Source organism: Corticium candelabrum, chromosome 21, assembly GCF_963422355.1.
Source record: "Corticium candelabrum chromosome 21, ooCorCand1.1, whole genome shotgun sequence".
Classification (NCBI taxonomy): domain Eukaryota; kingdom Metazoa; phylum Porifera; class Homoscleromorpha; order Homosclerophorida; family Plakinidae; genus Corticium; species Corticium candelabrum.
Window position 1 is genome coordinate 202,119 of NC_085105.1, and position 22,882 is coordinate 225,000.

At 40.5% G+C, this 22,882-nt stretch overlaps 5 protein-coding genes across 6 annotated transcripts in view; 2 read left to right on the plus strand and 3 right to left on the minus strand.

The window, feature by feature from the left end:
* Positions 1–210: 210 nt before the first annotated feature.
* Positions 211–2,384, minus strand: LOC134196693 (basic immunoglobulin-like variable motif-containing protein). 2 transcript variants are annotated; one of them, XM_062665909.1, is made up of 8 exons: positions 2,305–2,384; positions 2,070–2,223; positions 1,780–2,007; positions 1,292–1,387; positions 1,123–1,227; positions 806–1,033; positions 587–670; positions 211–524 (listed from the first exon to the last, which is right to left on the minus strand). In XM_062665909.1, exons 3-8 carry the CDS (start codon positions 1,914–1,916, stop codon positions 290–292), a joined length of 885 nt encoding a protein of 294 aa, XP_062521893.1. In that variant the 5' UTR covers positions 1,917–2,007; positions 2,070–2,223; positions 2,305–2,384; the 3' UTR covers positions 211–289. The 2 variants fall into 2 exon arrangements, with proteins under 2 accessions (XP_062521893.1, XP_062521892.1); XM_062665908.1 differs by having other exon boundaries at positions 2,070–2,368.
* Positions 2,385–2,604: 220 nt separating this feature from the next.
* LOC134196692 (serine/threonine-protein phosphatase 2A regulatory subunit B'' subunit beta-like) lies at positions 2,605–11,168 on the plus strand. The gene is made up of 13 exons (XM_062665907.1): positions 2,605–3,142; positions 7,210–7,313; positions 7,584–7,686; positions 7,751–7,825; positions 7,882–7,968; positions 8,186–8,224; positions 9,360–9,477; positions 9,715–9,763; positions 9,822–9,908; positions 10,022–10,197; positions 10,259–10,374; positions 10,529–10,620; positions 10,676–11,168. The coding sequence occupies exons 1-13, from the start codon at positions 2,606–2,608 to the stop codon at positions 10,857–10,859; spliced, it is 1,767 nt and encodes a 588-aa protein (XP_062521891.1). The 5' UTR covers position 2,605; the 3' UTR covers positions 10,860–11,168.
* LOC134196691 (uncharacterized) lies at positions 11,070–18,034 on the minus strand. Its single transcript, XM_062665906.1, has 12 exons — positions 17,928–18,034; positions 17,378–17,830; positions 15,859–16,405; positions 15,430–15,650; positions 15,101–15,227; positions 14,685–14,903; positions 14,242–14,489; positions 14,085–14,184; positions 12,207–12,299; positions 11,952–12,136; positions 11,369–11,698; positions 11,070–11,238 (listed from the first exon to the last, which is right to left on the minus strand). Coding segments are annotated over exons 1-12 (2,694 nt in total). The 5' UTR covers positions 17,930–18,034.
* LOC134196783 (nucleolar protein 16-like) lies at positions 18,002–19,005 on the plus strand. The gene is made up of 3 exons (XM_062666003.1): positions 18,002–18,131; positions 18,696–18,802; positions 18,877–19,005. Exons 1-3 carry the CDS (start codon positions 18,002–18,004, stop codon positions 19,003–19,005), a joined length of 366 nt encoding a protein of 121 aa, XP_062521987.1.
* Positions 19,006–19,320: 315 nt separating this feature from the next.
* LOC134196690 (probable ubiquitin carboxyl-terminal hydrolase FAF-X) overlaps positions 19,321–22,882 on the minus strand; it is a 29,178-nt gene continuing 25,616 nt past the window's right edge. Inside the window, exons 47-56 of the mRNA XM_062665905.1 lie at positions 22,630–22,806; positions 22,182–22,273; positions 21,972–22,032; positions 21,853–21,912; positions 21,276–21,384; positions 20,876–20,990; positions 20,541–20,634; positions 20,413–20,483; positions 20,284–20,353; positions 19,321–19,878 (exon numbers count right to left, since the gene is read on the minus strand). Of these exons, the coding sequence (XP_062521889.1) occupies positions 19,576–19,878; positions 20,284–20,353; positions 20,413–20,483; positions 20,541–20,634; positions 20,876–20,990; positions 21,276–21,384; positions 21,853–21,912; positions 21,972–22,032; positions 22,182–22,273; positions 22,630–22,806 (1,152 nt within the window). The 3' untranslated portion in view covers positions 19,321–19,575. The remainder of the gene's footprint in view (positions 19,879–20,283; positions 20,354–20,412; positions 20,484–20,540; positions 20,635–20,875; positions 20,991–21,275; positions 21,385–21,852; positions 21,913–21,971; positions 22,033–22,181; positions 22,274–22,629; positions 22,807–22,882) is intronic.

A 22,882-nucleotide genomic window follows, 5' to 3' on the forward strand; every position in this document is an offset into this window, starting at 1 on the left:
AACAACTCCTAAAATAACTCATAGCCCGGATGTTGTGGGCTTGGTTAGCTAAGTGACTCTTTACTTTCCAATAGCTAGTGTGGGTTGGTGACAATATTGTAGTATAATAGAATTTGAACACGGATGTTGTGGACTTGTTACCTATATATAGAATCCATTAGGACGCCATGATCAAAAATAAGCAAAAATGCAGCAATCTTGGTCTGGTGCACATTATAAAACAAAAATGTAAACAATCCTTGATCTATGTACAGTCTACACACTACGTGATAGGCTTTGAATTCATGCACTAGCTAGCAGATAGAGATGAGTCATCATTCTCTTCTCTACTAGTAAGTGTCATACTGCTAGTTTCATCATCTAACTGCTTTGTCTCCTCCAAGTTTGATCGCTGGAAAGTCATAATACAGTGTAAGTTTCCTCCCACCTTCTTAGTTTTACGTCTCTGAATTCCTCTGTCTAAATGCCGTATGTCTAAGAAATTGGGATTCTGGCAGTTCAGATCAGTCGCAATGTCCTTCCATCTAAAACAGCAAGAATACAGGATGAACAAATACCATCTTGCTCAACTTACATGATGTCTCACAGTTTGCATTGTATTCCAGGATGCCTCCTGCTTGTATCACATATCAGTATCCACGTTTCAACTTCTGAGTCAGACAAGGTCGGTCTGTCAACAACAACTAGAATAAATTAAACTTATTGCCCCACTCACTCACAAATGCTTGAAAATCAATATGAGACTCTTCCTATTAAAATCACAACCAACAAGTCTCCTGGAAAAGCCAATAACAATATTTCCTACCTGTATGCATCACTTTCAGCTAGTGGGACATCTTCAAAACCAACAGGGCAAAAGTAGTGGTTTTGGCAATGATAAATGAAGGCCTTTGACTTGTCTTGAAGTCCAACCTTTAACTTCTCCAAAGCTGATTCTGAAGACAGTCCAATCGTACGATCATTACCGTGAGGTTTGTATAAGAAATAAGAACGACCAAACACTCTAAAATGTTTATTGAGCCGTTGAAACCATCTAAAACACAAGTGCGGGCATAAAACATGACTGAACAAACTTTGTAGCTCAGTATGTTCATATATTATAAAGCAATTTCCACAGTTCACCTCATCAGAGTAACGTTCCCAGTGAATGGTCCAAATCTGATCTCATCAAATGATGGGGCAAATCCCAGCACTGTCAATGCTTGTTCCTGTGTTATTGGTCTGTGACTGTTAACAGATTAAAAAGCAACTTATGTTTCAATGTGTCCTACTTTTAGTAAGTTTGCTGGACCTGCCACATCCCAGGTGACTGAATAAGTAGTTCCAGCATGAGACAAGAGAAGTAATACCACATGACCTCTGGTATTGTGGTCGACTTATACAAAGCCTAATTCCACAAGACGATATCATCACATGCATGATTCTACACATCTGTAGTCATGCTGGATGTAGTTATGCAAAGAAAGTTATAACCACTGCGCAAACAAGCATACATGACTTCTGTAAGTCTTTCTGCTTACCAGAGCCTGTCAATCCACCAGCCTTCGATCCCCAACTTGTCTGCTGATCTGTCTGTCAGTCTGTTTGTTTGTCGACCTGCCTGACTGCATGTCTGTCCGCCTGTTGACTTGTCTGCATGTCTGCCTGTCCATCTGCCTGTCTGTCTGCCTGCCTGCCTGTCTGTCTGTCCAAGAGACTGTGCACATCTGGATCGATCAGACCACGTATCATTTTTGTAATATTAATGGCTTGTTCACTCTCCAAAATAGCTAAACTTACCATCTTCTCTGATCAAAAACCTTCCTCTGCATCAAATTTTCTACAGTCACCATATCTGTCAGCATTTCATAATCATCCGTTGACCTCAAACCCTCTCGTTTCCTGCTCCTTCGCCTTTGACTGCTGAGATCAGGCATGTCAATCTGCCACGCCAGAACTACATGCTCACCACTTATCACAGTTGAGGTGCTTCCGGTCGTACTATGACTGACCGACTGACCAGAAGCACTGCATGACATGTGACGTCATTACCTCGGAGACCAACAGCAGAATCTACATGTATATCTAACCTGCATTCACTCACAGGTTTCGAAACTATTTCTTTGTCGATACAGACATCATCATATGAGGGTTTGAACGAACGCTTGACACAATGAGCTTCCCAAATTTCATCTTCACCATCTCGAGCGTTTTCTACATCAACTCTCGCTTCGCAAGGAGCCTCTTCAGTAGTTGTCAATCCATTACCCATAATCGTATCACAAAATGAACAACCAAAATTCGAATAGGAAACAAGCCGCCGACCTTGATGCGCATGCTCTCGCGCCCGACCTTGGTGTCTCCGAGCGTCAAATGCGCCCCTAGTAACTGTCACGTGGTGTGTGGGTTTATTGCTATTGAATGACGTTCATCCTGATCCATTTCAAAGAAATCCAAATGCTGTTCTTAGCCGCAAACTTGAGACAAGGCGCCGTCTAAGTATCAACTTCCGTGTTTGTCATCTCCACTTCCTGTCTGTCCTTCATAGATCTCTACATTACAACAATAACCACACAACTACAACTCACATAGTGACACGTTCTGCAACATCATTCTCATCTCTACGATGTCATTCGACGTGACAAAGAAGGCAGACGAACTCTTTCTAAGGTGGCTGACGGACCCATCCATTCAACATCAACTGAGAAACAAACTGAGACTAATTGTTGACTGTTCAAACTCTCCTCTAACTTCCACAGGCAACTTGAATGCTCTCAACAGTCCCTCTCCTCCTCCAACGTCTCCAAGGAACTCTCCTCCTTCGGTTGCTACTGTGTTGAGTCGCAGTCATTCTGGTAGTCAGAGTCCCAAGTCTGATTGCATGTCTCCACGACTGACGAGGAAGAAGAGTAATGAAGTGCATCTGGAGAAGCAGCAATATGTTGCAACTGCTTTGTCAACAATCAGATCGCCAGTTTCGCCGACTGCTGGAGAGTTTGGGTTTGAGAAGGAGATGGGGTTGACGTCTGATTTGCCACAGTTTTATTTCCGGTTTGGCCGTCCTGGGGGTGACACTGATGGTGTTGAAATGAGTGGCATGAGGAGAACGTTTAATTTGCTAAAGGACAGGGTGAAGAAAAAGGATTTTGGAAAGATAGTAAAGGTGAGTATATATATATATACAGCAAGGTAACTATATAAAGTTCTGTAACTATGAGAGTTTACTACGACTAGATTTTAAAAACAAACAAACATGTAACACTTAAAAGAGAACAATGCAGACTACCCGGAGCCAACTTAGTGGCTGAAAAACTGGGTAGAGCAATCTACAGTACAGTCAATGTCATTTGTCAGATCTGAGATTTTCTCATGATGGCCTTAGCGTTGCACTTCTGAAGTTGAGTTGAGAATCTCTTTCTCCAGATGTCCAGAAACTCAGCAGGGTTAGGTCGACCAAGTTCATCACGTGACTTCTTGGCTAGCCTTTCCAGAAAGTTTTATCCCATCTCACCCCATCGTCCAAGTCCAAATCTTTCTGTCTGTCTGTGTCTGTTTGTCTGTCTGTCTGCTTTTGTGGGTTCATGGTGCTATTCAATGAACACGATTCCTCAAAGATTTCCATCTAGAATAGATCTATGTGCCAGCCTCAACTCTGCGAGTCCACCTTTCTATCAGCATCTTTGCAAGGCAATGGCAAGCCTTCCTTCCACCTTAGGATTAGATGGAGAGGCACTCATACCTCAGTCTTTGTCTGGGCTTATGGCAAAAATCCAGTAAAACTCCAATGTCGCCTGAGCTCGGATATTGCTGAAGGGAATGCAGCAACATGTGTTATGCAAGCATCCCCTGTCAAACATGCTGCAAGGATAAGGTCGTGTCAGGGACGTGGAGCAGGATCATGGCTTCAAGCTATTCCTTCAGCACCAAAATTTGTTCTAAAGTCCTCAGAATTTCGTGTGGCAGCATTTTTGAGACTTGGTGTTCCTTTACCATATTCCCAGATTGTTACCAATTGTGATTGTGGTAGAAGCCTTGATGAACATGGTTATCATCTATTGACCTGCAAGTTTGGCGGTGGCCCAGTATGGCAACACAATACAATCGTGTCAACTTGGGCTAAATGTTTAGACGAGTTGAATATTCCTCATCAAGTTGAGCTAAGAAATAGGTATACCATCTCTGAGAACAGGTCGGATATAACAACATATGATCCCACTGGACACTTGACAAAAGACCTGGACATTTCACTTGCTCATCCACATTCTTGTGACATCTTACAATCAGCTGCCAAAATATCAGGTTATGCAACTGAGTTGAGAGAAAAATGCAAAATGACAAAATATGGTCAACAGCAGTCTATAGCAGGATCTGATACAATATGTATTCCACTGGTTTTTGAACACTTTGGCTTTTGGGGCCCTATGGCTGAAGACTATCTCGATAAGATCTCCAAAATTTCAAAAGATGCAAACGGGAAAGCAGCGAAACAGACTTTAGAGATAGATGGAGAAAGCAACTGTCTGTAGTTGTACAGTCGTGCAACTCTCGTGTGATTTCAAAAGTTGTTGAAGTTGTCTAAGTGCAATTTTGATGACTTTCTATATGATAAAGACGTTCAACATTTTGTTCATTGACTGTTATTGTTATGCATACGTAAAGATAGTGATTGTTATTAGTAGAGTAAGAGTTCAAATATCATAATCTGTCTGTTTGTCTGTCTGTCTGTCTGTCTGTCAATACATATATTTCTTAATACAAGACATTATTACAGTCTACGCTAAAAATCAGCAAGTTCTAAGAGAACTAGGACCCAAGATGTCCCTAAGTATGACTAAGAGTCAAACTGTTGACAATAAGCTAATCTGTCTGTCTGTCTCTCTGTCTGTCTGTCTGTCTTAATACATATATTTCATACATTGAAACTAGTACACTCACACTAAACTGTAAAACAAACAAGCAAGCCCGCAGGCCCTATGCTAAAACTAACTGCTAACGCCTAAACAACTGAAATGAGTAAGACTCACAATTACACGAGTTACACTGAGCAAGTTTCGAAAGTTTTCTAGTAATTACTCTTGCATTACCCTGTTGCAACGCAACGGAAATACAGTGCCGCCAGTATACAATGAAGTCAGTGCTGTTGTTCTGTCCATCTTCGTTGACTGAAAGGGTTGATAGATCACGTAATAGACTCTTGAGATCTTCCACCCCGATGACCAAAGTGTTCAAACACAACAGGTATACATGTTGAAGAATTCCCAAAATGTCAAACTGCTGACCATATTTTGTCACTTTCTGCTGCTCTCTTCTAGCTGCAGCTGCACCATCTTCCTTGGAAGCAAGTGATAGGATGTGACCATTCCAAGGATGGGCAAATGAAATATCCAATTCAACGTCAGTGCCAGATTAAGGGTTGAAATACACAATATCTGGTCGACAATGGCTGCCATCATATAGGTCCTCCATTTTGTGAGTAATGTGAAGATCACTCAAACAATTTGCCCACACATTTACAATGGAACCGTGTGTCCAGATAGGTCCACCTCTGTGTCTACATGTTAGCAAGTGATATCCTTTACTATCCAGCAATTGACCGCACTCACAACTATCAAGAGCTGCAGCAAGGGGCATGTCACACCCCAACCTCAAACGAGTTGCAAGACAGAAGTCGGCAGCATTCAGCGCAAACTTTGTTGAGGTTGGAATAGAATCCAGCCAAGCCCCAGCTCCTTTACCTTGCAGTAACCTGAAACGAGAAGCCTCATGACAAGACTGGGAATTTTCTTGAATCGAAGACACCATTTGTTTGAAATATTCTTGAGATAGTTTGTGTTGCATCTTTTTAGGATTGATAAGGAGATCTTCCAAAGCCTTATTTACTGGTAAAAAAGCTGCAATTCATAAGCAATCGAACCACCGATAGTTACATCCTTAGGACACAGGACTCCATGAATCAAGCTCTCCAGAGTTGGAAAACTATGAGGAAGATCAACCAGACTTCGAGCCCAAGAAGATACAAAGGAAATAGAACTGATAGATTGTGCAGATAACATGCCAAAACCACCAAACCTTATTGGTAAAGTTGCTTGCAGTCACTGTTGGTCATTAAGAACAGAACACTTGATCAGTTGCTGAAGAGTGGATCTTGTTATTTCATCGTCTTGCAAAGCAGCAGACTGCATCAAACTAGGAGCAACTGTTCTCCCAAGGTAATTCAAACGTGTCACATGACAAAACCGTAGTAGCAACATTCCACTTTGTGGCTCATTCAAGGCCACAACTTGGTCACACAGAGACTGTCCATCCAATGCAATGTCTGAGCATAAACTCTTGATGTATTCAGGTTGACCAATTGGCGTACCAAGAATCTTTGTTCCAGAGGAAGACACATGAATCGACTCATGAGAATTGCACATAGCAAACCTACTCCTGCTATAGATTTCACGTTTGTTCATGGCTACTGACAGGCCAACTTCAGACAACTGATCTCTCAAGTCATCAAGGGCTGGCAAAACATCTTCCAGTGAACCAAGAAGAAACACGTCATCTAAGTAGGCTAACAGTTGAAGTGAAGAGTGTCTCTCTTGAAGCTCAAGAAGTAAAGGATGGATAGTGAGAGAAAAAAGAAAAGGACCAAGGGATCTCCTTGCTGAACACCTTTTTGAGATGACAGCAAAAAGGAATCACTTCCCTGTTGGAAGATAAGAGGACTGTATTCTGAATACATCCCTTGTACATGCTGAAAGATATCAGGAAATGACTTTTCAACCATTGGCAGTAGTGAAGCTCTTTCAATGGAATTAAAGGCATTTTTGATGTCAGATTTTAGGAGAACTCAATCATCATGGTATTCTAAAAGCAAGTTCACGTGATGTCTGTCTGTCTGTCTGTCTGTCACATTTGTTTGAACATTTCTCTATCATACATTTCCACAATGCAAAAATAATTATATATATATGGTGTCCAACTACGATCAGTGTTCGTGAACTAATAGTAAACTAAACTCAAAACAAAACTTGAAGGAGCTAATAATTCTAAAAACTCTAAAAGCAGCTATTTACTACATGCAAAGCCCTCAGTGTCAGCTAGTCGCTAAAGTACTGAGTGGCAGAAAAGTCACTTCTGTTGTCTCCAGTCAGTGAAGATCTGTCTATCTGTCTTTCTTTCTGTTTGCCATTTGTCTGTTATTTCATTTTTGCAACTTTTCAAAGTTTAATAACTCTTTGTTAGGGGTGCCAACTACCTCTCTATTGGAAGCATCCTCTTTTCATTGCGTGCGGTGGTACTGAAGACACACCAGTTACATTCAACATGTTCTCACAGCTGTGGAAGAAGTGAGCAAAACCATCTTGAAGGGTCGTTTCAATTGTTTAGGCGTTAGCAGTTAGTTTTAGCATAGGGCCTGCGGGCTTGCTTGTTTGTTTTACAGTTTAGTGTGAGTGTACTAGTTTCAATGTATGAAATACATGTATTAAGACAGACAGACAGACAGACAGATAGATAAGCAGCCAATTGGAACATATCACCAGACAATAAAACAAACATGCAGATAAACAGACAAACAAAGTCACTAACCTATAGCTTACTGTTTGTTTACGTACTAGTTTAACTACAATATACCACGACAATGCATCCAAGTTTGTCTGTCTAATGACAGCAGGAAAAAGGGACTACCTCACATCAGAAGACTTCAAGCCTCTACTACAAGTACTAACAACCCAAGCAGTATAGACACATAGCTGCATAACTCTATAATATGTATGTTTGGCAGGATATTGTGGACACTCACCCTGGATTGACTCTTCTCACTGATGTACCCGATTTTCAGAAAAGATACATTGAGACGGTACATTGACATACTTGGGATTGGTTTTGGATAACATGTGGATGTTTTAATGTTAGGTTGTTGCACGAATTTTCTTCTCGGTGAATCGTTCATGGACTGGCAGGATTTCTGTACCAGAGCTGAGGAAGAGCAATTTTCTGACAGTGAGAACTGGCATGATGTTTTTAAAGACTTTGTGAGCATAGTGATGGACTAACAGTTGTATGGACAAACGGACAGACAGACAGGCAGACAGACTGACAAGCTAACAGACGGATTGACAAATGGGAAAGTGTGACAAACACTAGCAGAAAGGAAACCACAGATAGACAGAACAACATGATTGTACCTTCAATTTCTGATGTAAACACGATGTTGCAGGTCCTGGCATTACTAGAAGATGAAGATGATATTAACCAGGTCAGTACGTTTACATAATGTATACATTTCTTGATTAATAATTAATTAATTAATTAATTAATTAATTAAAAATATGCAGTACAAGAGTCAAGCAGTCCATGACATTTCAGGTCCAGACCTTACATATACTTTTCGTATTTACGGTACATTGACGCCATTTCTGCTATGTATTGATTGCTTAGGCCCCTATTTGTTGCATGTCTGTTTCACATCACCCAGACTCTCTCAAACTAATGCCAGCGGGTGGGCTATTACCATTATACATTATGTACATGTGACACCGGTGTCATGATAAATAGTGTTCCCCTACAAAAAGTGTCCCACTGGACACAATTTGTCAGCAGTATGTGACAAATACTGTCCGCCTGCAAAACGTGTCCCTAACCTTAACCCTAACCCTAACCCTAACCCAAAATGTTCTTCCCAGCCACGGTGAGTGCGAGAAAGTGACAGGTGGGGGACAGTTTTCATACCGGAATTGGCGAATAACAATGGGCATGCGCATTGTTACAAAGCGGACAGTCCTTGTAGGAGGACGGAAGTTGTTGCTACACCGGAAGTCAGCACGCACAGTATAAATAATATTATAACACAACAGACCAGCATCCACGGCAGCAAGAGGTAATACAAGCTCTAGACATCATCATGCAAATGACAGCTGGAGTGACTTTAACAACTATTGGACGATCTGTGTTTGGTTCTGGTCCTCAAGTTCTTTCTTGAAGATTTACAGTAAACAGTGTAGATAAGAAGAGCAGACATTGCGCAATTAATTAAAAGAAATGAGACACGGAAGATGGTTCAGGTGTATGCCATGTGCTCCGGTCGTATTGCACATGCGCATTACATGAATAATGGCGTAATGGTGAAATCAGTGTAGCTCTGTCATTTGGATGTGGGCGGGTGATGTGAAACAGACATGCAACAAATAGGGGCCTTATATTGTCTAACATATTTGCTATAGCAACTCTAATGTTTTAGTCTTGTTTTTATACTATTGACACTAAGAATAATAATTTAACTGTTAGCATGTTACCATGGTGACCAAGTAATGTTTGGGCTAGGTTAGTACTTGTATGGATGGGTTATTTTCTGTTTGTATTTTTAATTATTGATGTCTGTGTATGTACATCAGGTGATGGAGTATTTCTCTTATGAACATTTCTACGTGATTTATTGCAAGTTTTGGGAACTGGATACGAATCATGACATGTTCATTGACAGAAAGGACCTTGCCAGATACTCAAATCATGGTCAGTGACGTTTCATGTAATTACTTTGTTGTAGTTTCATTTATACTTGCCTGTCTGTCTGCCAATCAGTTGCCTCATACATACAAGTGTATATTTACATATCTTCATGTCTGCTTCTCTATTGATCTATTCATTTGTCCTTCAGCTGTGCATCTAAACCATTTATTTGTCATTATTAACTTTTAGTATGTCAATACCTGTACATTATGATCATTGTTCTGTAATGTTTCATTGCAGCATTAGCTCCTCGTATAATACAGAGAATATTTAGTGGAGCTGTGCTGAGGTATGCATACAACTGAATTCATGATGATTCGTGTGGGAGATGGTGTCAATTTGAGTAGAAATGTGAAGGAACATCCTGGAAAGATGAGTTACAAAGACTTTGTGTGGTTCCTACTCGCTGAAGAAGACAAGCAGCATCCAACAAGGTAAATAGCTGCACACATACAAAGACAGTCAGCAAGTGTATTATGTTGTTAACGTTGTTGCATTGTCAGTCACAAACTTACATGGTTCATATATGATGTTGTCTTCTCAATAGTGTGGAGTATTGGTTTCGCTGCATAGATCTGGATGGTGATGGTGTGCTGTCAATGTATGAGATGGAGTATTTCTATGAGCAGCAGATGAAGCGAATGGAGCGGATGGGTGTTGAAATGCTGGAATTTGAAGACTGTCTTTGTCAAGTTCTTGACATGATTAGTCCACAGCATCCAGGTAGAAGAAATGTAGACCATCAGGTTAGGTAAGGCATGAAATCAAATTTGTTGTATTGCAGATTACATCACTCTAAGAGATTTGAAGAGATCCAAGGTGGCGGCATTATTTTTCAATATTTTTGTAAATTTGGATAAATATCTCGAGCACGAACAGAAGGATCCGTTTGTAGCAAAAGTGAGTTCCTAAATTTTGTTGTAAGTTGTGACATAAAACTTAATGTAAAATAACCCAAACAAAAAGTCTATAGTAGCAAGATATGTATACAATTTTACAATGTATCATGTATGTATTCAGTACAACTTTTAATAAAATGCTGATTTATTATTAGGAGGCTGAAGGTGATACTGAGCTGAGTGCATGGGAAAAATTTGCTCAACAAGCATACGAGAAGCTTATAGCTGATGAGCAAGCAAATGAAGAGTAATCCATCGGTTGACAATCATCACCAACAACCACTATACTCTTGTTCTTATAGATATCTGCAAGATGGATTTGATGATGGAGAAGATGACGAACTAATGGCTCTAAAGACAGATGACCCATTGGATGATAATTTAACAACCACAAAGGCGAGATTAAGCATCGAGAGAAAGCAACTATCATCACTAATTGCAGACAATACAGACATGGCCATTACTGACTTCTATAAAGAATCATAAGATTAGTTCTACCAATAGTAACAGCAGGTTACGTTGCAATCTCAATGGCACAGTCGACGTGCGGCTTTTGCTCTCAATAACTCTTTGACTCTTTTTAAGATTTACTGACAACAGTGCTAACAACAGTTTATATTTTGTGAGATGCCAATAAAAATTCTAGAATTGACTGGCTAGAGTTTAAATAAATAGATGAGAATCATTCTTCTGTGGTCAGTCAAATGTTAGTTTTCCAGTATCTGCAAGATGTTGCAAATAGTTGAAGTGACATGCTATGACTCGAGGCAAGAAACGGTAATCTTTGAAAGTGTAGACCATTGAGTATAATGGGAAACGATTGATTGCCAGATCACAACATACTAGTGCATGATCTTGATGATATCTACAAGACATGTGTCTGAGTCATTGGAGACACACACACACACACACACACACACGCACGCACGCACGCATGCACGCGCACACACACACACACACACACACACACACACACACACACACACACTGCACACCTATTTTTGTCCAACTTCACTCCAGAGAATGATTCCAGCTGTTGTCTGTGATATTCAACTAAATCATGTCGAACCTCATGTGACACTTCAGGATGAAGAACAAATGAGAGAAACTCGGCAACATCTCTTTGAGGAACATGGACAGTTGCCAGCTCCCAATCATAAGCACACAAGCGACGAGAATCAGCTTGCAACTCATCATCATAAGCTGAAGGACGAAGACAGACATTTCTTAGATTGAAATCATTGTGAACAAGAGTTCTGGGAGCAGAGTCAAGCCTTTGAAAAATGGCAGGAATTTGGTCGATTAGTAGCAACCCAAGATGCCTCCTGTAGAAAGGAAATAATATCGATAGTATTGACTATATATACATATATTCACATACATGTATATGTATATATATATACATATATTCACATTTTAATTAATAATTTTAGGTATAATATAATCATAAATATTGCTCAAAAGTGTTGACTAAGCTCTGATACTTGTGGCTAATGTATCTACATCATAACATATAGCAGCTCAACACATCCATTCAATATTTCGAACATGTAAACTGTAACTTGATCGACTGCTGACCTTGCTGGTGTCCACATTTCTGGGAACTCAGTGACATTCTGTTTGAGCAAAGCTGTCCAGAGTGGTTTAAGTTTCATCATCCGTTCCTGACTTGTTGTTGACTCAAAGAACGGATATTTCCTTACCAGATCATCAGTTTTGTCCAAGTAAATGCTATGAAAGTGAGCAATGTCACGCAAGGCAACCTAAACAAACAAAAGCACATCTATTTGTTACACATCATCTCACTTAAATCTAAGACACACAAATAGCAACCTTAATTTCGTCAATACTCCACTGTGATACGTCATCCACTGTGTCAAAGTGAGTCACATCTTCCAACTTTTCCATTGCAATCACAAAAATGTCCTAAAGCAAGTGAACAATACAGAAATTGTATGTTACTTAATTAACTTTTCAAACTCCAGCTAGACACACACACACACACACACACACACACACACACACACACACACACACACACACACACACACACACACACACACACACACACACACACACACACACACACACACACACACACACACACACACACACACACACACACACACACACACACACACACATGCACGCACGCACGCACACGCACACACACAGACACACACAAATAGACAATGAACAAATGTGAAGCCCTCCACGTCATTCGTGAATGACGTCAACCTTAAGGTCAGTTGCGGAGATAGCTCCCCTGTCTCTAGGGCCTCCATGCACTACGTGGAGGCTTAGGGCCAGCGCTACAATCCACCTGGAGCTTATCCAGGGGCACTGACTATGGCGCAGCTTTGGCACTGGACACCAAGGCCCACAAGTACCCGTCTGCTGCATGATGTTACTGCCAAGCCAGCGGTCATGTCCACCCCAGTCAATGTCCAGGTACTCATTTATACTCCTGAGTCGAGAGAAGCAATTGTGTGCAAGTTTCTTGCTTAAGGAAATTATGCCATAGCTTGCCATCACTGTGACTTGAACCTACAACCCTGCAAGGTCCCAGATGTTTTCATTCTCCAAATACACTCTCTAACCAATTGAGCTACAGCACCACACACACACACACACACACACACACACACACACACACACACACACACACACACACACACACACACACACGCATGCATGCATGCACGCACACATGCACGCACGCACACACACACACACACACACACACACACACACACACACACACACACACACACACACACACACACACACACACACACACACACACACACTAGCCTCAAAAGCACGCGAACTCTAGTCTGAACCAAGTCGATACTAAAATGATTTCGGAAATAGCCTTCTAAGCCAATCAGCTCCTTACAACCGGAATGTCGGTTGTAAATTCTCATTGGTTTGCAGTAATTGGTTATGCTAAGTGCACTAACACTGATTGCGCACGCATGTGAAATCCTCGTGGGTGGCTAAGTGCATGCCAGAGCCGTGACTAAGACTCTAGTGCATGCACGCATCTTAGTTTCAGTTTCAGCTTCAGCTCTTCGATATCTTCAAGCCTGCGGTGACAGGACATGCACAGCAGCGTCGGTAGACCACCATCTTTGACAACTGGTCGAGTGGTAGTCTCGCCAGTCAAGCGGTTAGACTAGCTAGTGGTCTGCCGAAGAATCAAAGAGTCGTGGTTTTATGCTGTCCACCAAGATATCGCTGCAAACACAACAGACATCTCCTCTTTGTTCGTGAGATCTCATGCATTTACAAAAAAATATGTTGATCTAGGTAAATCGATCTTACTCTGTTAGACTATCATTTAGCATCGCTTTTGATAAGTACTTCCGAAATCATTTTAGTATTGACTTGGTCCAGACTAGAGTTCGCGTGCTTTCTGGTCTGGAAGTTCGAGGCTAACACACACGCATGCACACATGCACGCACACATGCACGCATGCTCGCATGCATGCACGCACGCACACATGCACACACGCGTGCACACACACACACACACACACGCACATACACACATCATGTATCATGACTAACACCTTTTCACTTAATTCTAACACTACAGTACTACCCCTCAATCAATGTAAATCATACATACTAGTACAGTGCAAATATAGTCTACAACAACAAAGAAATCAACAAACAGCATACGATGGTCACAGTTTGTAAATTTACCTTCTTATGGTCACACCAAACACGATGGACCTTTGGTGCAATGTTCACAAATCGTGAATCTTCCATTGACATTACAGTTGTTTCTCGATTGTGTGTGTCTCTACAGAACAAACCTCTCACTTCAATTCAAAAAAATTCAGTTCATCAGTTTCTTTACTGAAATCCTGTCTGCAGCTTGAAAAACTCGTATGCTTCTGCTAGGTCACCACCACATCCTTGAGCAATTTTATTCAACATATTGCATGTCTCCAAGTCAGTTGCCTTCGTTTTAACAATAATTCTCTTTCTTTTCGTGTCAGTGTAATCAGTTGGTTGGTATTCTAATTCAAATCCAAGATGCCCAATTTCTTTTGTAATTTCACGAACTTTTGCAAGATCTGACAAAATGCTCTGTTGACTGTCAACCTACAGATACAACCACAGCTAATCAAATAAAATATTAAATATGTCTTAAAACTAATAGTCAACTACCAAATGTTAAAATCATTAGTTTTATTAAACTTATTAAGCAAAGTATCTAAACTCTACATTAAACATTTACCATATATTACAAATATCAAATTATTTATATTAATATTAATTATTATTGTGTTTACATACATCAAGTGAGCGCCAACGGATCAATTCTTCTCCTTCATTGAGTAGACTATCAAAAAACTCTTTGTTCAAATCATCAGCACGAAGCCCAAGGTCAGGACGATTCTTTCCCAAACGATTATGTGCTGCTGCAAACTGCCCACTTGCTACTGCAGCAAAGCAAGAAAGGTCAAGGCCAAGACACACTGCGGCAATGATTTCAGCCAATCGTAAATTGCCATTCTAAAAATACACAACAATTAATTAATTCTAAATGTATAAATAATAAATAAAATACACATCAATAATTTAAAGTAATAAATAATTAATATTTAGTAGGCAACAATACTAAGTAACAAATATATTATGTAATCTGTAGATAAATAAATATTTAAATACACTATAACACAGAAGTACTAACTTGCTTGAGTCGTCCTTACCTCTCCATCACAGCCCATAAGTTGAAGGCATTCTCTTTGTGTTGCAAGACCAGTTCCACCTCCTACTGTTCCAACATGCAAAGATGGTAAAGTCATAGACGCGTACAATCCTCCCTCTGACTTATCTCTGTAACAAACAGGATGTAAATGTGTATTAACTGATAAGCATAAGACGTGCTGCTAATGTCTGTATAGCCACAAGTCTTTTGAATTGTTTGTTCTTATATCATTCACTATTAAGTTTGCTCAGTCATCTAACAAACGTCCGTCGGTCTGTTTGTTTCATTTCGTCTGCCTTAATTTAGCCTATTGTTGTGCATGTTTGTTACATTGTTCCAAACTTTGAAAATCGTTGAATATCTGATGGAGATGCCCTTTCCACATTGAAAAAGGCAGAAGAACTTTCGACAGTGCAAGCGATATCTTGACCAGTTGCAGCAAACACAGCAGCGACAGCATTGCTAATATTGATAGTAAACGTTGGAGATCCAATCAACCAATTGCCTTGATGAAAAGCATGGTAAGTTGCCAGAAGACCTTCTGAATCCCTCTAGAAAAGTATACCACACAAACACTATAATATATTTAATGTCACTTATAACTAACAATACTGTGTAGCACTAAATTGTACTTATACAAATTACACAAAAATCTACTAACTACCTTTACTGTCCAACTCAAATATAATATAGCACAAGCATACGTGTGTTAATTTCTAGTCAATTCACTGTAACTTTTTAGACGGTCACTTTTCTGACCTTCAAAACACTCTTCAGTACTGACTCTGGAATGTATACATCTGCTTGTGCATGTACACCTCGTACTCCTCGAATTGATGAAGGAGAGTTCAAAATATAGCTGTTCTTCTTGTCTGAACTGAGATTCGTCTCAACCCAATAGTTCAAAATGTTGATATCCTTCCTTGTCTTTTCTATCTCTTTTAACATCCACTTGCAAGCTTCTGATGTTGCTGTTGTCACCATGTTCTGTCCAGCTGCTAGTCCAGATTCACAAACAAACAAAGCGTGGACTGATCGGCCAATTACAAAAGGTTCAACATGAACAAGCCTGCAATGACGACTTATATTTTGCACTTGCATTTGAAGATCAGATAGATGAGACACAAGCCAGTCAGTGAGTTTCACTGCTTCCACCAAACTTGCAGTCATAAAGCATGGACCACGTGTCATTTGTTGAGAAAAAGCATGAGTTGTAATGCCTCCAGCTCTGTTGCAAGCAGTGACTCCCCTTGTTGCTGATGCAACTAGTGCACCTTCTGTGGTTGCAAATGGACACAGGACATACCTGAAAACCAAATCACATATTGCAAGTATAGTAAGCATCAATCATGTGGCAAAGCTACAATCGATATTGCAGTCATCGTATGAGAAACAAGAGTTTCTACAAATTTCTTAAAATACCAAAGACACAATACGGAAACACAAGACACAACAAAGATAAAAGAGGACGGACAGACAGCTAGAATACAAACACACAAAAACTACAGACATGCTATAGGTGGACAGGAAAGCTATAGCAATATATATATATATATATATATATATATATATATATATATATATATATATATATGATAGATCGAATAAAACAGATCGATGCATATGAATAATGAAGAACAGATGGTCAACTTCATTACATGACATACAGAATTCAAACATCAATGAAACAACAAATCAGCAAAAACACAAACAAATTAACAGAAAACAAACACAGAGTACAAAACTAAACAGAAAAAAGGGAGTGCCTGTTGATGCTTTGTAGCTGCTGTGTTTGTCAATGTTACAAACAGTTCAAAGCAACAAAATAGTGCAAGTAGAAATATCCACCAGCTGCTAATCGATCAACGTCAATACACACACGCACGCATGCATGCATGCGCACACACACACACACACACACACACACACACACACACACACACACACACACACAATACAGAGAAGTGATCAAACAATTCAGCTTAGACTTTTATAGACTTTATATTGCTATAATGGACAAGGCCCAACCCACAGAAGTGCCTTGCATAGATGCCTATAGAGTCTGGACCATGGCCATGCATGCAACATAAAAAATGCACCAGTAGGGCACGTACATAACCTAGTCAATTAAAGCTGCATGTATACACGTACTACACCTCGAGGGCCCCATCTGACAATACCTATACCTTGTAAAGGCTGAACTAAGTTTCTGTCTGAAACGAGGCTACAACATACTACATGTATATAATTTAAAAACACAACATAAAATTTGGCATACCCATCAACATGTTTTCCATGCATGAGAACAGGTCCAACCAACCCAAGAGGAATTTTAGCTAATCCAATAGGATTCTCTATATTTCCTTTCAGTAATGTCATCTGACTGTCTACAGTATGCTCCTTTCCTTCCACATTCCACCAATCAGACACAAACTCCAAAGACTTTCCCCCAGCAAACTGCTCAGCCCACTTTCTTCTCAAGTCATTCTTCTCCATCTCGTAATGACCTCTGAAAGGTATGCGAGGTTGACCAAAGCCATCCAGTTCAGTAGGAACGTCAATGATCGGAACCGTGGGTTTGTCCGACATGGGCGCGGCCTCAGAACCGGACATTGAGGTTGTACTAAATTGATATCTAGAAACGTTAACTCCAGCGAGCCTGGAAACCACAGGATGACGAGTGTTCGTAAACGTAGAGCAAAGAAACGCGCCAAGGTGAACTCGACGAAACCTGCAGCAAAGAGAAAATTTAAACGTCTTCATTTCTGGTGTGAATATTAATTAATGTCTTCATGTGTAAAAGTGTACATTAATACCGACATACTTACATCGTTCTAATTGCAGCGGAGCTGTAGGAAGGGCGTACGACAAGAGAAAGACTCTGCGACAAAATTTCAATTCGATGGGATTGAGTTTGGATCCAAACGTGACGTTGCCGTGCAGACCTCGAGCTGAGAAAGAATCGGACGTACAAGAAAAGGCAAACGTGGAAGTCGCTGGTATCGAGAATGCGAAGAGTGAAGTCGTCACGGGTAGGCAAAACTGCTCTAGATAGCTGAGCTGTCTACTGATTGCTCTGAATCTGACTGCACTGCACTGTCTTACCCTGTACAAATGCTAGGTAGTGCTGATTTGTCGGTAAGAAATCTAAGACTTGTTATAATTGGCTCGCCACGTTGCGCAGTCTGGGTACAATGGGTGCAATGGGTGCACCACCCACCACCGCCCACGCACTCACATCACAAACCACACTCGATGGTCTAAATATGATTCATTGACAGAAGTGAGATCAACTGAAAGTCTAGAAGGAATTAATTAAGTCATGATCACTGACAGCTCTCAAGTGGCATGTGCTAAATCGCTAGCAGATCTAGATCCAGGGGTTGCATATTATAGCTGCATCTTCAAACATGCAAAGGCAAAGGCAAAAGGATATGACTATGCAGTTGTTGTCATAATTGCTTTAAATGACATAATTTCACCTGCGTGGGATTAGAGAAATGGCATCATAAGTGCATGGTTTGCTATATGTGTTTGCATTGTTCACTCTTAAAAATTTACAAACAGTTTGACTTAATTAATTAATTATGCTTTAGAATTAGAGAATGAAGCAGCCCAGATCACAAGACTAGAACGTCACATTGCACCTGGTGAAGTTCAGTTTCTAACTAATTTGCTCTTGAAATATGGAAATGACTACAAGGTGAGTACTAGTAGTTAGCCCACTCCTCAATAACACAGCAGAAGTTAGTCTGTTTTTATCTGATTTTTGATTAGAGAATGGTTAGAGATAAATCAAACTACTACCAACATACATACAAGCAACTGAAGAGGAAATGTGAAGCATTCCTGCTATCAAAACAAGGAGAGCAAGCGATGAGACAACTAGAACAACAACAAATGTGAAAGCAGACATACAGCTCGATCAACATAGCAGTTTAGGTAGTTTGCAGTGATTTTGCTACAAGACAACAGCATACTAAAACGTCAATAGAGACATTTATCAAGAGTAACTGTGATATACTTACTGACTATTTTGATATTGTTTATCTCTATCAAATGGTTCAAAAGCATGATGGCAGGACGACTGCAAGGAAGGAAATGGCCTGAAGCTAACATAATACTGTGTATACTGTATGTATTATACACACATTGAGACATCAATTGCATGCCAACCACGTACAGGAATCAAACAGGACAACTTAGCGGTATTCAAGGCAGTGAAAGTACACCAAAAGATATTACACAACGTAAGAGGACATGCCTCTACACACTAGTGACGATAAAAATAAGCTAACATTTTGGCATTACAACATGTAGAAAATTACGTACACATACACTAGATCCTACACCAGCCTACAGCACACAAATAGATTCAATAACGTCAGGTCTACAGCCTCACACACAAGATCTAAATAAACCTAAAGAGTAATGGGAAATAAAGCTTCGGTGATCAGCAAGTCTATCATACAAGCATCAGTCTTCATCCATTGGCTGTAAGCTACTGCTGTCTTGTAGATTTTGGTCAGTAACGAAATCTTCAATTTGATCAAGGTTGTCTACTGACTTCGTTTTTTTCCTCAGTTCAACACGCGTGCTTGGCCCAGATTGGGTTACTCGCACTTCGTTCGGTGAGACGGGGGATTTGGGTCGCCTGTGTTGTACATTTGGTGATTCGTTTGCCGTGTCGTTATTGTATTGACTACCTGACTGAGAAATAGGGCTGTCCTGCTCTTGTGGTGATTCATCCATCATTGTCTCTGTTTCATCTGGTTGCTCCTGATGTAAACAAACATTAGAACACACACATACTTGACACACATCAAGATTGACAGATAGACACACATCCAGACGTTTGCAAGCATGCAAGCACAAGCTCACACACACACACACACACACACACACACACACACACACACACACACACACACACACACACACACACACACACACACACACACACACACACACACCAGCATAAACAGACAGATAGACCGACAGACAAAGAGACAACAAACATATTGGCCTCAAACTGTAAGAACAGTATCTGGGTAATAACAAGATAACAAACAGATGGGTAAAGTATAGTAATAACAAAGAGACAAGAGCAGCAGAAGACAGGATGGCAGCTGGCAGCAGTTATACAATTAGAGCCATGTGAAGAAATAAACATCATGCACCAACCTCAACTGGACACAAATCACACGCTCTGGTAAGCGTCTGCTTAGCACTGTTTGATCTCTCCAAGAAATACCTAAGCAGCGAGCACACCTCACGCATAACTTAACAAATCTTACAAACTTTCTTAAATACCCATTTGATGTTTCATTTGACTGTGCAGGAGGTGACCAGTTGTTGTAGCCATATGTGTGACTGTATGGCCGCTATTGCAAATGTCAGTTCACATCACCGTGACATCATAATACATGAGGCTTACATACTCGTTCTAGCTCTTCTGCTAGCCACATAACAGCATTGTGCCATTGCCGTTTTAGAGTAGGATCTTTGTGTAACAAGTCATTGGCCAAACTACAACTAAAGCAACATTTCCTATTTGAAAATCTCACATTCACATAGCACAGGGTATGAACAGTAGTCAAATTCAAGATGGCTTGTGTGTGTGTGTGTGTGTGTGTGTGTGTGTGTGTGTGTGTGTGTGTGTGTGTGTGTGTGTGTGTGTGTGTGTGTGTGTGCATGCGCTGTCTGTACATGTATAGTGCAAGTATTCATGTTTGTATGCATATGTACACCCTCATAACTACTCCACACAGCTCACCTGTTGAAAAGAACAACCATCATCTTGATGCACTGATAAGCTCGTTTCTGGTAGTGGTTTCTTGCACGTTGAATGATATCCACTAGACCATCAGCACCAGGCTGATCATGGAAACCTATTGCATAACATCAAACCATACTAAGCATGTACACATGTACATACACACCCATGCATGGCATGCACACACTCACTCACTCACTCACTCACTCACTCACTCACTTTATTCACTCACTCACTCACTCACTCACTCACTCACTCACATGCACAGGCACGCACGCATGCACACAGGCACGCACGCATGCACACACACAGGCACACACACACACACGCACGCACACACACACACACACACACACACACACACACACACACACTACACTACACTACAGTAATGACTAACCTGCAATTGTGTTGACGATACGAGGATGTTGCCATGAATCCTCAATGAGGAGAACATGGAGCAGCAAATCAAGGAATGGCTTTAGTTCATAAGTATAAACATACGTCAGCTACACAGAAAACACCACACTTACACACACTGCCAACAGATACCGTATACAAGAGTGAGCAATTTCAGTACAGCAACGCAGACTGATCAACTTAATTGATTGTTCAGTCTCAACTCTATTGGCCAGGTCATGTCTACGTCTGTCTATCCACCCATCCACACAATACACTGACTGCACAAATGTCTATTAACCAGTTACAACACCTGTCAGGTTTACCATCTATGTGATCAATGTACATGTATGTCTTGTCAGTAATCCAGGAAGTACTAACATCAGTTGCCTAGGGGAAGCAACGTTCAGCACGACAAGTCATCTCAACACCCACTATGCAATGCTTCCCACAATGTGATCTATTGCTTGGTGTGACCAAATCAAACAAAAGCAACAACAAATGAAATCTAATTAGTCTGGTGCAGACTCATATGTTAATGACACTTTAATTATCACATTCACAAGTCATAGTCATACCTGAGATAAAAGTTCACTCAGCACCATACGAGAAAACACTGGATTTTCCCAGGAGCAGTACTGCACACAAACACACTGCATGACAGCAAGTCACATCCATCATATAACAAACAACCAACTCGAATAAGTCTTATTGTGTCTTCTGATGCCGTGTTCTCTACAATTACCTTCTTAACATACCTGAAAATCACAAACAAAATACATCACAACAATTCAAAACTTAAGTATCTCAACCCAACTGGCCCGTCTTGTTATCAAGACTGGCAGTGAGACAGTGGTCTGCCTCACTCACATCCATTTGAGATGAATTTTTATAAAACAAAAATCACCTGTGGTTGTCAAAGATGGCTTGTTCAAGATCTGTATCTATAGGAACAAGCTCAGGAATTTCACTAAATGGATTTCTCAACACTTTTGATTTCTAGAGAACACACAGACAACAGTTAGACTTTGTGTAATAACAAAGGTTCAGCTGAAACTTCATCAAATAAGAGACAGTTGCAGTTGAGTTACACATAAGTGTACAGGTAAACAAATAAACACATCAACAGCCAACAGAGACACACACACCAAAACACCGAAAAGCAACTGACCACCTGGCAGACAAACAGACAGATGGGCACACACACACACACAACAGAGAGACCAATCAACATAAAAAGAGACAAATAAACTAATAGATAGATACACAAGTAGTCAGACAGCCTGACAAAAAGTGACACAAACAGAAAAACAAAGTCAAAGTAGACAGACTGTTCGACAACAGTGACACCTTACTGAACAAGAGCTCTTCACTCTCTTTGTGATATCACAGCATCGAACCAGCAGTGAGATGACACCGTGTAGTTTACTAAAATCAGGACTGTGCTGACGATATCCCAATGAGGCCGGGCCATCACCAAGTGATACAGAGATAAATAGACTGGGAACACGCATCCACAATAACTGAGTACGCTGTAAACATACAAGACAGACAAGTAAGTACCAAATAAAACAGACAGCAAACAAATAAACACAACAACAGATGAGT